This window comes from Sparus aurata, chromosome 15, assembly GCF_900880675.1.
Source record: "Sparus aurata chromosome 15, fSpaAur1.1, whole genome shotgun sequence".
In the NCBI taxonomy this organism is placed as follows: domain Eukaryota; kingdom Metazoa; phylum Chordata; class Actinopteri; order Spariformes; family Sparidae; genus Sparus; species Sparus aurata.
In genome coordinates, this window is record NC_044201.1 from 7,259,658 (window position 1) to 7,274,044 (window position 14,387).

Genomic DNA, 14,387 nt, shown 5'->3' on the forward strand with positions numbered 1-14,387 from the left:
CTCAATGTATACGTTCAATCACTTGATAACGACATACATGTATGTGATCGTGTGTATATCTTCAGTGCGATCTGTGGTGTGAAATTAAAGCCAGTGAGTCCAGCCAAACGTGTTTCTGCTGCCCCCTCGAGCTTAAACTAAAATTTAGAGTCTCTGCTGCAACCCCTAATGCGGACCGGGAGATGACGGTGGTGTCATGCAACATTCACAGTGTGTAATGAAGGACTGATCAAAAATACGTTAGATTTCCTCTTGATCTCTTTGTATATGCAACTCACTAAGAGGAAATGTGACATTTTTGTATTTATATATTTAGACTTGCACATGTAATGGTTGTATAATACTTTGATTGTAGTCATTGAAACGTATACTTTTAAATATAATTTTATTATTAATGAGATTACGCTTGCAATCTTGTCTTCTCTAGCCTACTGCAACTATGTCTCAGTCATTTTCTGGGATAAATACAGTACTGTTTCCCTTATCTTGATCGCCTTTTCATCAACAAGCTTAGAATTAGTTGTTTACATTTGTCAAGTCTTAAAATCTCAAGGGTCCTCCTCCAGGTTTTGTCTTTCCTGGTCTACACCAGGGTCATTCAATGGGAATGTCCATTTTTATGTTCCTAAATAGATTAAAAAATAAAAATAAAAATTATTGCCTATTGAGCCATCAATTTGGTAATATGTGTTTCTTAATCTGTTATATAACATTCCCAGCACCACAGAACTACTCGTACTCACAGTCATGTATAGATGGAAAGTGCCATATTTTGAGTTTTTCTACAATTTTAAATGCACAAAACTACCAAATATATTTTAGAAAATAACATTAAAAAAATAAAATTCCAAATATATATCAAAACTGCATAATGAAAGCAATTCTTCACTTTAATTGCATCAAAGGGATTTTCTGACAAAAGTCTATTATTTTGAAATAATTATCACACTGATGACATCACTTTCCTTCCTTTGACCTATTTCCATAATATCTATGAAGACAGGACATGGTTGAGTCCACTGTCTCTTTTCAATTGTAAGAAATTTTCACAATTATCTCAAGATTTCATATGCAGCTTTTAGTTGACGTCACTGGTGTGACTTACTTTAGTAGGGAATCATTAAAAGGTAGAATACAAATGGTTTGAATGACACGCATTTTTAATGAATATTGCCACTGGTGTTTCCGTCATTGGTGTTATTTTTATTAATGGGTAACACCAGTTTAAAAAAGATAAAAAGCCTTTAAGCTTTCATTTATGTGTTTACAGATTTGGAACAATGTGGTCTAAGTTTAAAATGTTGAAAAGGAAGACAATGTTCAGACATTTTGCCCTCCCAAAAGTGGACATTTCTGTAGAACAACCCACCACTGTTAGGCTCAGTTTAGATTTTCTGTAATAATGGAGCCAAGATGGCTAATAGGCTGACATGAGTGTGAAAAACAGCAACTCCAGTTCCAGTGATGTTGGCCCAGTGTCCACATGATGTGTTTTTAACAAGATCAGACAGCTGTCTTGTGCAAATCTTCAAATTGCCAGATAAATCAGTCATAACTTTTGAAACTAGAATTTATTTTTGCAGACAGCATTTATCACCAATAACATAAATATAACATGGTCTAAAATAATAAAGAAAGAGATATGTGGCATCAAGGAAAAACATGATAATCCAAAGTTGCATATAGTTATAGTTACATGAGATTCTGTCCTCCTCTCTTCAGAGTAGATAGCCCTGAAACAACAGTCAGTGATCAAAAGAACAAAAACAAATCAGTTGGATTGTTTAAATCACTAGTTCATAATTCACGAGGAGAAAATAACTTTAAACAAAACAAAAAATGAATAAAACCAGAATGTGAATCTGTTTCAAATGTAACACAGCGGCTCTCCTACAGTCTGATAGTAGTGCCAAAGCCCCACACACTGAATGCGGGATAGAGGGGCTCCGTAAATGTGGTCTGGACCCTGTGCAGGAGCTTCATGCCATCAGAGACGCTGTAAAATGCGAGCACTCCTGCTGCATGATCCAGGTAGACGCCAATACGAGACCCTGCTGGAGCTGGAAGATCTTTGCTCTTGTTGTTGTGCACGAAGGAGAATTTGGAGTCCGAGCAGTACAGACTCCAGGACTTGTCGTTCCAGCCCAGGCTGCATTCGTTGCCATTTCCTTTGCGGCGGATTCCCTTGTAGGCAACTGCAATGTCTATCTCTGTCCCCCTCCAGTCCACCTCCCAGTAACAACGAGAACCTCTGATGCTTTCACGGGTCAACACCTGGAATGAAAAGGGTGAAATAAGAGAATAAAAGACAAAGTTCTGCATTTTGCATGGCTCATAAAAGCTTTTTTTTTTGACTGGGGTATCTCAAGTGGGGCACCTAGTAATGCAGTGATGGCATGAAGTACATGAGCACACAAAATCACACACTTTAGAATAGCATTAATATACCATTTTTCATATTGATCGCCCACATAGTCTCAGTTTCTTGTATTCCTGTGTTTGCTTTCATTGTTTTTATCATTTAATTCTAATGCTTTTGTCCTTGTAATCTGTAAAGCACTTTGGGTTGCCCGTGGGTATGAAATGTGCTATATAAATGGATTTGCCTTGAGAAATCACTTGCTGCCGCACAATTGAAAGCAGGGTTTAAAGACTTACACTGAAAGCCGGATTTAGGTAGTCATTTCAAGTCAACCAGTTAACCAGGAGGGGCGAATAGAAGAGCACATTCCCTGACAGTGAAAGCTTCTTTTGACTCTTAAATCTGTATTCAAGGTTTTGTATGCTCCCCTCTTGATAACATGATCCTGTCCGGCTCTACACCATTCGCAAACATGAACCTCCCTCTTTTTCAATTCAGGCACAAATGACGTCTCTGCAGGCAGTTAATTCTCACCTGCTGCCAGTGGTCGAATCGCTCTGGGTGCTCAGGGTAGTTCTTGGGCTCACTCTTCATCGTAGCTGTTCGGTTACCCTCAGAGAGGTGAAGGCTGGGATGGACACTGTTGACATCCAGAATCAGCTGGCTAGCGTCTAAAAAATACAGGACAAAACAATTATTATTCATTTCTGTGATGTTTTTCATACAGTGTGTCTCGGTATTCGTGTCTTTTGAGATGAGATATTTCTGTGAGCCTGCAGCCTAACATCTCTGCTTCTGCTTCAACCTTTTATTTATAATTACCACGTATCAGCTTATTGAAGTGCTTTACACGGGACCATAAAAGCAGGAACACCTGTGTTTGTTTAAGTAAACGGAACTGTGAGTTGGCTGTCTTACATTTCACCAAACCTGTTCTGCAAGCAGCATACCTTCCCTAACACTCGTTTCAGTTGTTTCACCACATGGTGTACTCATCCCTTTGTCACCACATGGTGAACTGTCCCTTATGAAACCATGACTATAGCTAATAACTATGTTTTAAAGTAATCCAACTCACATTTCAAGAAATCTTCTCTTGTCCTCGGTTCTTCTCTTGACCTCGATTCTTCTCTTGATCTTGGTTCTTCTCTTGATCTCGGCTCTTCTCTTGATCTCGGTTCCTCTCTTATCTTCAAATCTTCCATCAAAATCGATTCCCTCCTCGTCTTTGTGTCGATTTCTTGCGTGATGTAGACTTCCTTCACTGTGGACAGACAGATTATAAAGACACACGGCAGCGTAAGCATCATGAAAGAGAGGCACCAGTTCTACTTGCGTTGAAGAAAGACTAGTTTGTCCACCTGCTCCTGAGATTTTGCTCATTTCTGTCTTGCTGACTTCCTCTACTTGTAGTTTCAGTGCAGCGATGGCTCTCTTGGTAGCATCAAAGGAGTAATAGGGAGCGACACTGATGTTGTTGAGGTCTTCATATCCGGAGGGGCCTGACAGAGACTGCCAGCTCTGGAGAACAAGAAGAAAGGGGAAGATAGAGATGAGAAAGGGGACATCTAGCAAATAGTGTAACGGTCTTGGTCCTCAGTTCAGATCAACCTCACCTGTAGAAAGTGTATGTGATCGTCTGTGTGTGAGAGCTTCTCCAGGTCGGTGTGTCTCTTCCTCAGCAGGGTGATCTCTTCCTCCAAGCGGTCGAGCAGTATCTCCCCCCGTGTCACGGTGGTCTTCTCGTGGGAGCGGACCATCTCCTTGACTTCATTGTACTTCCTCTCTATGGAAAGCAGAAGCTCGGTGAAGATGCGCTCGTTCTCCTCCAGGACCATTTGTGCGGAGTGCTGATTGGAAACAGAGTTCGTTAGGATGAGGATTGCGAGCAGATATGTTGCTAGTCTTTCAACTTGAGTGCAGGGACTTTTTGCTCACTTTAGTTGATTCAACAGCTTGTCGGAGATCCTGCCATTTTTTAATTCTCTGGTCAATCCTCTGCTGAGATTTGTGCAGCGTGGTACCAAGTTGTTTCTGTAGAGGGGATGACATGAAGGCTGGCATTGTAAGTGGATGATAACACTACAGATGAAGTATTTGCTGTCTTCATGTCGGCCTTGTACAAGAAATACAATTTCAAATTGACCCTTAAGGATCTTCCCCAAAAGTATAGATTGAGAGATGTTTTCACCACTCACTTGTTTCTCGGTCCTCTCAGTTCCAGCCGGGACAATGTCGTGGTGTTTGTGCTCATCCATCATGCACAGCACACACACCGATGTCTGATCGGTGCGACAAAAAGCCTCCAGCAGCTTGTCATGCTGAGCGCAGATCTTCTCTCTCATCTGACCCGTTGCTTTGACCAGCTTGTGCTTCATCATGGCAGGGTACTCATAGTGAGACTGGAGGTGGCTCTCGCAGTATGATGCCAGGCACACCAAGCAGGACTTCTCCGCCTTCTGCTTCCTTGTTGTGCAGAAGTCGCACAGGACATCCCCGTACTTGGCCTCGGCCCTGGACTGGCTTCGAGCGGTGGAGCGACGAGATTTGTCCAAGCTGCTGTGTCTGTCTAAATCCAGAGTGCTGGGGTGCGACATGTTTACCAAGCAGAGGTGGAAACACAATTCAAATCCACAGGTAATTTAGCCCAGCAGGAACGTGCTGAAATCAAAATAAAAAGGGGTTGAGATCAACAGCTCAGACCCAACAAAGAAGTGAGCAGAACGAGGTATCCGCAGAAAAAGTTTGCTCCTGAAGTTAACAGCTTCAGCGAAACTGTGAGACTGACACAGTGTGTGACAGAATCTCAGCTATGTGCTCGACTCTCACTGTAAAACCAGTATTCCTGGTTGGACGCTTAATAGTCAGGGAATGGGTGTTACTACAAATACGCTCCCTGAAACAAAGAGGGCTGAGACAAAGGAGATGGAACTGGAAAAATAATAAGGGACTGATGTACAACAAGAATTAAACTTATTTTACATTTCACTTTGTTTGTTGTGTTTGTTTCGAGATCACTTTTGTGTTACGTCTATCTTCGGACCTCTGCAATATACCTGTCCAATGGGTGCTGCCCATGGTATCAGGACCTGATCCAACACTGGGGATGGGAAAACAGCATCATCTTGTGGGACTACTTCATTACTACACAATTTATTTAAAAACATAATGAATGCAGATTTCCAGTCGCATGGGGTGTGTTAGATTTAATGATGTGAATCATGCTGTGGCCTTCACAGTCATCTCAACCCACTTGAACACCTGCAGGAAACGCTGGAGGGGAGTGTTTGACGTCGTCTCTACCACTATAATCAAAACACTAAAATTGGACATATCTTTCAGAGACTCGAAAGGTTCAATAACAAGCAGCACTGGAGCACTCCTGTCGGTTAGTCGTGGCTCACTAAGAAAATGAATTTGTCATCCATTCGTTTTCTGCATTCCCCTTGCCTGAATGTCGTATATCCAAATAGAAATGTCAGAATTAATTATTTTATTAACTTATAATGTAAATACTTGTAGTCTGGCATTATTTGACCAATCAATGTGCATATATATATATAAATATCCAGTTGGCACTTGAGACACTGTTTTGTTTAAAGCAATTAGTTTAACACATCCATCTTCAAAGATGGCTTGGAATTCTTTCATGCTTATCTGCCTGGGGCATCAGTTTCTCCGGTCTACGTGCGCACCGCCTAATAAATCAAGTATGTCTCAGCATTTTCTCTGGCTGCCATAGTTTGTATTTTCCCTGAGGTAAAGATCAGAGTGATGTTAGGGTACAATTTAACAATCAGGCTTATCAGGTCCTTTCTTTGTGGCAATTTTCACCTGAAAAATATACAAAAAACAGTAAAGTACTATATAAAATAATAAGCTAAAGTAGTTATAAAATAAAAGAAAATACTAAGGTAAATAAAATCAAATGCTGAGCTACCAGGGAGTAAAGGTAAAAGGAACATCAGGTGCAAGAGGATGAGGCACACTTTCATTTACAGTAAGAATAATGTAAAGCGCAAAAATTGTTTGTGTAGCCAGCGATAGAAGCCAGTGATGAATGAAAGAACCTAAATGATCAATTAATTTATGTTAGCAGTGTGTAAAAGTCCTAAAACAAAATTATGACGGTATTGTCATTTTGCATCAGAAATAAGTAAAACGCAGAGAACAAACTAATTTGTGAGCTAGTTTACATCCCAGATTCACATGTTCACTCAAAGCCTGATGCATGATGACAATACCTGGTACCACCGCTAACTAGTATCTGAAGTTATCAAACGGATGTAGTGGAGTAAGGAGTACAATATTTACCTCTAAAAAGTAGCACAAAATAAAGTAAAGTACCTCAAAATTGTATTTAAGTAAACCTTAAGTAGTCAATGTACTTAGTAACGCTCCATCACTGTTAAAAAGTCCACGCTAACCAAAACACTGCATAAGACAAAGGGAATTAAAAAGATTATCTTTGGGTTCTCCAGTTTGTCCTGCATGAACCACCCCTGGCCTGCAGGGGGCGGTAGTGGCGTCCCTGCTGTATTGAAACGACAATGGTTGCTTTCGCTAAAGTGCGTCGGTAGTCCAACGTTGGCGCCAGATGAGCAGTGGCGCCAGCTACACACACAGACCAAGAGAGGAGGACACACAGCGGTTTGACGAGCCTCACAACAGCCTGCAAAGCTCTTCTCAGCCCAGAGTTTGAAGCATTTTAACCATTCTCTTTTTTTTCTCTCTTCAGTCGTCTAAAGTAAACGGACAGAAAGGTGGGTGTGTGCATGCAATAATGTATCATTTTAAACCGGCGTGATCCTTTTCTCCTGGTGATTATTCATCGTTTAAAATTCACCTTACTCCATCATAAGTAGTTCCATCTTTGGGGCAGAAGGAAGTCTCTGTTTAACGGATTGTAATCTTAGTTATTGTTTATTATTGCAGTCCATCTGTGTGGTTTATTTACGGGTCTATTTTGCTTCTCCAGTTCCGATAGTAACGAACTTTGTAATGGAAAAATACAGGCCCAGGCTCGCACTGGTTGTTACATTTTGTTCTGTTGGGAAAACACACACTGGATAAGGAACTATTTCAGTTTTGATTCCCATCCAGGTTATTTTTGAGACGTGTTCCTTGTAGATCGGCCCATCAGTACTTCTTGAATCAGTGTCTAGTTTATCTTTGCATGCGAAACCAGACCTAATATGGTCGGATGGGTGGTTTAGCAAAGCTTCCGTTACAATGTTTAGGAATATACAGACGAAGTTAGTGCAAAAGTGCAGAGCAGACTTTAGCCGTGCTAACAAACTGGATTAGCTGGCTCGTTAGCTTGGCATCATGGCTATGTAGCCAGCACGCTAATATTGTCTCGGCTGGATAGCTGCTAACATCAGCAAGGCCGCCATTGAAGTCGTGTGTGCGGTTTGTCTGGTGCTGCCGCAGTAAAGGAGGGCTGTAGGTCTGTAGCCAAGATCAGTCGCGTCCTTTCGAGCAGCAGCCGAAGCTCTTGCCTGATATTGTTCGGGTCGGTTAAAGTATTTTAAACTACGTTTGCTCAGGGATTTGTAATCTACGTGGATCCTAGTGTAAGTAAAAGGCTTCATTTCCCGGGCTTTTCGCGCAGCATTCATCGCCCTCTCGGTTAGCCATCTTTGTTTCTGCTAGCCAACTCCTGGTTGGAATTACGGTATGGCTCTTAGCGTGCTAACCGACAAACCATTAGCTTACAACGTCGTCTTCGGCGATGTTGCATGTTATAAGAAGGTATGAGATTATTTCAGTATAGCTAGACGCACATTTTGAATACGGTGAGTGTATGTTTAGCAAAACCAGAGATCGCTTCGGGGGTAGGTCTAATTCAATATGTTTTGAAGGGCGGAAGCTAACTTGGCTAACGTTAGCTAGCGGCAGCCATCTTAGGCGAGCATGTAATCTTGGCTAGCTGGAAGTGCTGGTGTGGCACAACAAGATGGCCTGTTAATACTCGCACAAGGAGAATTTCCGCGTCTGTAGCTGCGTCAGAAATAACACCAAATAACTTACTTCGATAAATCCTTTTAATGTAAGTATCTCGCTGTTCTATTAGTCATTACTATGATTACTCTCGTGTTGCTTTTGCTAAGAAGCTAGTTAGCTGGCTAAATCGCGAACATTAGCAGCTAACACAATGCTGTTTTGTCGTTAACCAGTCCCCCTTCGACCATAGCCAGCTAACTAGCGGCTATGAAGGCTATTTGTAGCTGTTATTGAGGGCTAGCAACTAGAACTTCAATGTTTAACAACAACACTTCGTTACTTACGTTATGTTTAAGCCGTATACGTTTATTTAATAACGATATTACGGAACTGCGCAGATAAACGTATTTTCGGGCCACCGGGCTTTGGCTTGTGGGTTTTATTACTATTGCTAGGTTGATCATGATGTGCGGCTCCACTTTGATTTTATCATTAGCCAGAGAGGTGAAGCTTGTTTTAAGTGCTAACTTAGCTAGCAAATTGATATCCTGGCGTGCTAAGAATTATTGCCAGAGTAGCGGTGATGAGATATGAGCATTTATAGGAAATATATTTTACAGCCACTATTTCCATTTGTTTGTTGTTTACTACCAGCCATTAGCCCCATATATCCTAGCACAATCACTGTCTTCTAAGCATAATGCAGCAGATTCTCAGTGATGTAGATAAGTATAGACCAGTAGATACACAATAGTACAGAATATATAGTTTTGCCTAATAGTAAGGCCTTCTTTTGATCACCTATAGCCTAACATCCAGTATCTTTGCTTTATTGCCACCAATCAGATGCTATTTGTGTTGGCTGAGGTTGTGCACGCCTGTCCCATGCGAGCAGGGCTTCTTCTCTAGGAGGGGGGTGGGTGTCAAACTGATGTTGCAAAGTAGCCTTGCCTCCCATATCTATCTTGGACAATATCTGATCAGATGATGATCATTAACATTGTCTGCCCAGAGACTGATCTGTTGTTAAACTTGTCCTTTAGCAGACAGGCTTTTAACTTAATATTGGCTTCATCATCTCTTCCTGCAATTGTGAAAAGAGCCCCCGAGATGTTCTAAATTGGATTACATCACAATTTTTTACCAAATGGTCAACATCATGATCTTTTTATACACCCATAATATAATTTTGTGGTAGGGAAACACCACCTCACATTAAGCATACTTGATTTGGATGTCTCATGTTATGGTGGTACGTTTTGAGACAATCAGGTATTGAAATATTAAAATTGGAAACTGTGTCAATATGATTTGCAGATATGTTGCTTAACCCTGCACCAGGACACTACATGGGTTCTCTCATATTGTGTCATTGTTTCTGGCGGGTATAATTTGATGCCACCAGCCTGTTAAATTTTCTGCTTATTTTCTTGCCAACCAAATTATACCATTTACATTTTGTGACTGTAAGATGTATATGAAAAACATAGGACACTATCAGACATGCAAGGAAACTGGCACAGTAATCTGCCACTAGCCCAAGGCCTCCACATCAAATTTTGTGAGATTACTAGGGAGTCGGGGCAACATTTTCATTCTTGTCTACCTCTGGATAATTTAGTTTTTCTGTTTATCAATACATGTTACCCTAGACAAATTATCTCTGAAATGAAAACCACTCAAGGCACAGTAGTTATTTTTTCCTCTTTATTTTCCTCTCTTGCAGGTCTGATCACTGACAAGAACACCAGCGCTGCAGCGAACAAAACAAAGCTTTTTATTCCCCGATTCCTTATTGTGTCATCGTCCGGCAAGAAAACGGAGGTCGTGGGGCTGGAGTGTGTTCTCATGGCCGAGTCAGAGACTGAATGTGACACACCCGGCCTTGACACACTTGGGTCGGAGTGTGTCATAGCCCACAGCCATGTCGACCTTCATTACGGAGCAGAAACAGAGATCATGACAGAGGAAAAGCGTGGATTAGAGCTGGAGATCCATGGCTCAGACTTAAAGATCCAGGGTCTGGGGACAGATCTCGGCGCTGTAGCCTGTGTGGATGCAATTGTAGCCGAGACAGACCACGACTACATTAAGGTGGAACATGGGGAGATGCATTGTTTCACTGGAGCAGAAATCAAGACGACAGGAAGTGAGGCTCTACTGGGAGAGGTGCTGCTTAAGACGGAAAGCGAGCATGTTGTGAAAGTAGAGTCTGACCACGGTGGGGAGTTGACAGTGGAGTCTGAAAATGGTGTAATCATTCATGAAGCCCATGGCCTGCAGTGCAACGAGTGCGGGGAGATTTTTGGCAGCATAGCTGATCTCCACCAACACTTTGAGATCCATAAGGATCTCAACCCTTACATCTGTGTCCACTGTGGTGAGAGCTTTGCTGTGGAGGCCAGCCTCAAACAACACATGAAGATTCACATGAAAGAGAAGCCCTACGTTCCGCCTGGAGTTGAGATCATGGGCAAAGATGTTATTGATGCCTTCAGCCTAAAGTCTCATCAGATGATTCATCTCCCTGACAAGCCACACAGATGCTCGGAGTGCGGTAAGAGCTTCGCAGCTGCCATCACCCTGAGGGAACACATGAAGATGCATTCAGAGGACAAACCCTACAAGTGCACCCAGTGTAGGAAGAGCTTTGTCCGCAGAAGGCATCTGAAAAAGCACCAGGAGGTGCATGCACGGGAGAAGCCATACACCTGCGGTCAGTGTGGCAAAGGCTTCGCTACAACTTCCAACCTGAAGCAGCACCAGAAGACCCACGCAGCAGTTGTGCTTGGTGATAAACCTCACCGATGCACGCAGTGTGGCAAGTGTTTTGCGGCTGCTGCCACCCTGAGAGAGCACCAGAGGATCCACTCGGGTGAGAAACCCTACAAATGCAACATGTGCAGGAAGAGTTTTGTCCGCAAACGCCATCTTAAAAAGCACCAGCAAGTCCACGCTGGAGGGAAGCCCTACACCTGCAGACATTGCAACAAGGGCTTCAATCACTCTTCTTCGCTGTCTCGCCACCACAAAACCCACCTGCAGAATCCAGTGTTTTCTCCACCTCAGCCTGGGAAACCCATGTCTTATGGCACTCCCCCAAAGCAGAGGGTGCACCAGCAGGGAGACAAGCCCTATATGTGCCACCACTGTGAGAAGGGCTTTAATCATTCCTCTTCTCTGTCCCGGCACCAAAGAGTCCACTCGGAGGGAAAAAGCTACACCTGTGCTCACTGTGGCAAAAGATTCAATCACTCCTCCTCCCTTGCCAGGCATCAGAGAGTTCACTTGGAAGCCAAACAGCAACAGCAGCAGCAGCCGCAACCACCACAGCCGCAACCGCAGCAGTACACCACCATTCCCACAGGGAAGGGATTCCCAAACAATGCCTTCCCTAAACAGCGCATCCTGTCTGTTGATAAACCATACAGGTGCTCCCAGTGTGGAAAAGGCTTTAACCATTCATCTTCCCTCTCCAGACATCATAGGATCCATGTAGATCAGTGAGCACCCTTTTCAACTTTTACATGCTGTCTCATCAAGCGCAAACACCCCTGCTCCCCCTGTCTATGTTCTACCAATGGTCCCATCACTGATATCGCCTCGCCACAGGAAACACCAGGCCAACTTCTATAGACAGCAGTGGTCGGGTTAGCACATTGCTACATTGATGTGGAGCAGCTGAGAATAAATGGATGGTAACACTCAAGTCTTCAAAAGGAAATGGCTTGTCCTGAAGGACTTTGTAACCTATAATTCAGAGCTGAACCCGGGACTTTGTGCTCAGTATGAAGAGGGTATAATAATAGATTCTGAAGGAGCCTCTGTTCTTGTTTGTGATTGTGCTTCACTTGCTCCTGGACCTCTTTTGAACACTTTTAAAGTAAAAAAAAAAAAAATGTGATTTGAAGATCTACATGATTAAAAATTGTTACCAGGAGAAGATATGCTTCCCTTTCTGGTTAGTCTTTTTGATAGAAGAATTCAGTTTATGTACCTTCAGGTGGACATGTGCTTTTCAGCTGCAACTTTATTCAAAACTACCAACACAATTGGTGAACAAGAACTGTTGTCTCAATTTTATTTCTTTTTCACCCACATAACCCTTGTGAAGCAAACATCAAGAATCCAATGTAAATACTTAATGATTTTCTTTTATATATATGTATAGGTGACTAGTGTGCTGTTCCAAAAGATTTTGATAGTAAGATCCACTTCGTCTCCACCTTTTTTTTCCCCCCCTTTTATGACTTTAATTTGTTTTACGTGTTGGAGATGAAAACATGTTGCAGGTGTTACCATGCAGCTTGTTCTTGAATTTGGGCTCCATCCGACATGAGCCGATCTTGTATATTTATAAGGTTCTTTTCTTGTATGTCTACGATGGGTAAGCACTGCTGCATTGACTGTACAGAGAGCAATACTCGCTGACACCCTGATTCTATTATGACATGCAATTTAGCTATTAGAAAATGCATAATAGAAAATAAAGACCTCCTGGGTAGCATATTACAACATGTACTGTGTCCTAATTATTTACCGTGCAGTTTCCTCTGTACTCACGCACCAAAATGTACACGAAATGCAACATCACACTTTGTTTATTGCTTTGGAGACTAATTCAATGACCTGTGTATAGAATATAGGCAACTCTTACTCATGTTGATCTTGCAAAACTATCACAATTTGATCTAAAAAAAGAGAAAAAAAAATAAGGTTGTGTATACTAAAGACTACACGAGAAGAAAATCTCACTTTTACAAGACTTTTCCGAATTCCAATGGATGCGCTCTATTTACTGTTCTGTGTAAAATATCTTTTACAAACTGATGTATTTTTTTAGATATGGCTTGGGTTATATGAAAGGGAATGAGAGATATACAGTTTTTATGGGAGTGAACATGGTGAGCAATATTTTCTTTTCTTTTCATTTGGATAACAATTGTGCTTCAAACTGTAGCATAGGTTTCTTCCTTGTGTTAGATAGGTGCCTTATTGCATGCTATGTAGAAATGTATGCCGAGCTGTTATTTGAGAAAAAAAAGTTTGGGTTTTCAGGAGTCTTTTGTTCTTATTCATACTAACTTACCCTACATTTTAATTTGATGTCACTGATACCTATTGCTTTTTTTGCTTTCATGTATATTACCATGCGTTTACACTGTTACGACCATATTGTCTTTTATTTTTTTTTCCCTTCATTTTTTTTTGTCAATGGCCTCATTGTAGAAAGAAATTGTAAATGATCCATATAGGCTTCTCGTAGGGGCAAATCCTGTAACACCTCTTCCCAGTTTCTGAGTGGCACATATATGGATAAATAAAGGTTGTTGACTCTCTTGTGATGTTCAGTCAATGGGAGTGTGATTATGAAATTGGCTGAGGATTCAACCCCAGTCTCAACTGTCTATTACTCATTATAATAAGTTATAATGATGACACTAGATGAGGTATTAACACTTGCAGCGTACTTTCTACTATCAAATGAGTGATGTATAGTTGAATCACACACAGTGGAGAAAGTACTCTGAGCCTTGCATTTCCCACATGTAGCCACAAGGTGTCACTCTTCACCAGCCCAAAAGTTTGAAAGGCGCAGTGGGTATACTCCAGATGTGTGGGACAGGTCCTGAATGCAAGTGTTTTACATTTGTTTTTATAGGACTCTTATCCTTCCCACAGCTGGAGTATTAATCTGATCTCACCAATCAGACTGCAGCAGCTGAGTTTAATGTAAGATCGATCTTTATGGGGAGAGCTCGTGGGAATGTACGAAAACAGCACAATGTCAGGAAACGTACCTTCTTCCCACACTCACTGGTTAACATTCTTTCACAGCTGGGGTTCAGACTGAAATTGCCTGTTGAGGTAGATGCTCACCGTTACTGAAACCTCCAGAAATAACAGAGCTTATCAGCCCAGTGGGTGCAGGGAAATGCCTGGTTTACATCACTGATATTTACACTGTAGATAGTATTTATGTGTATTATAAAGCTGGTGCAAATGTCCAGGGATCTCAACACCTACTGACAGAATATATCAAACTATGGTCTTGTTAAGCTTAGTTACTGCATTTTTA

At 41.8% G+C, this 14,387-nt stretch overlaps 2 protein-coding genes across 4 annotated transcripts; one reads left to right on the forward strand and one right to left on the reverse strand.

The window, feature by feature from the left end:
- Positions 1 to 1,552: 1,552 nt before the first annotated feature.
- ftr14l (finTRIM family, member 14-like) lies at positions 1,553 to 5,149 on the reverse strand. The gene is made up of 7 exons (XM_030441132.1): positions 4,561 to 5,149; positions 4,301 to 4,396; positions 3,979 to 4,212; positions 3,724 to 3,883; positions 3,441 to 3,626; positions 2,897 to 3,033; positions 1,553 to 2,274 (listed from the first exon to the last, which is right to left on the reverse strand). The coding sequence occupies exons 1-7, from the start codon at positions 4,957 to 4,959 to the stop codon at positions 1,891 to 1,893; spliced, it is 1,596 nt and encodes a 531-aa protein (XP_030296992.1). The 5' UTR covers positions 4,960 to 5,149; the 3' UTR covers positions 1,553 to 1,890.
- A 1,784-nt stretch (positions 5,150 to 6,933) lies between these two features.
- Positions 6,934 to 13,651, forward strand: LOC115596603 (zinc finger protein 883). Of its 3 annotated transcripts, none has more exons than XM_030441824.1 (2): positions 6,934 to 7,125; positions 10,035 to 13,651. In XM_030441824.1, the coding sequence occupies exon 2, from the start codon at positions 10,157 to 10,159 to the stop codon at positions 11,813 to 11,815; it is 1,659 nt and encodes a 552-aa protein (XP_030297684.1). In that variant the 5' UTR covers positions 6,934 to 7,125; positions 10,035 to 10,156; the 3' UTR covers positions 11,816 to 13,651. The 3 variants fall into 3 exon arrangements, with proteins under 3 accessions (XP_030297684.1, XP_030297685.1, XP_030297686.1); XM_030441825.1 differs by lacking the exon at positions 6,934 to 7,125 and adding an exon at positions 7,736 to 7,938; XM_030441826.1 differs by lacking the exon at positions 6,934 to 7,125 and adding an exon at positions 8,263 to 8,414.
- Positions 13,652 to 14,387: the final 736 nt, after the last annotated feature.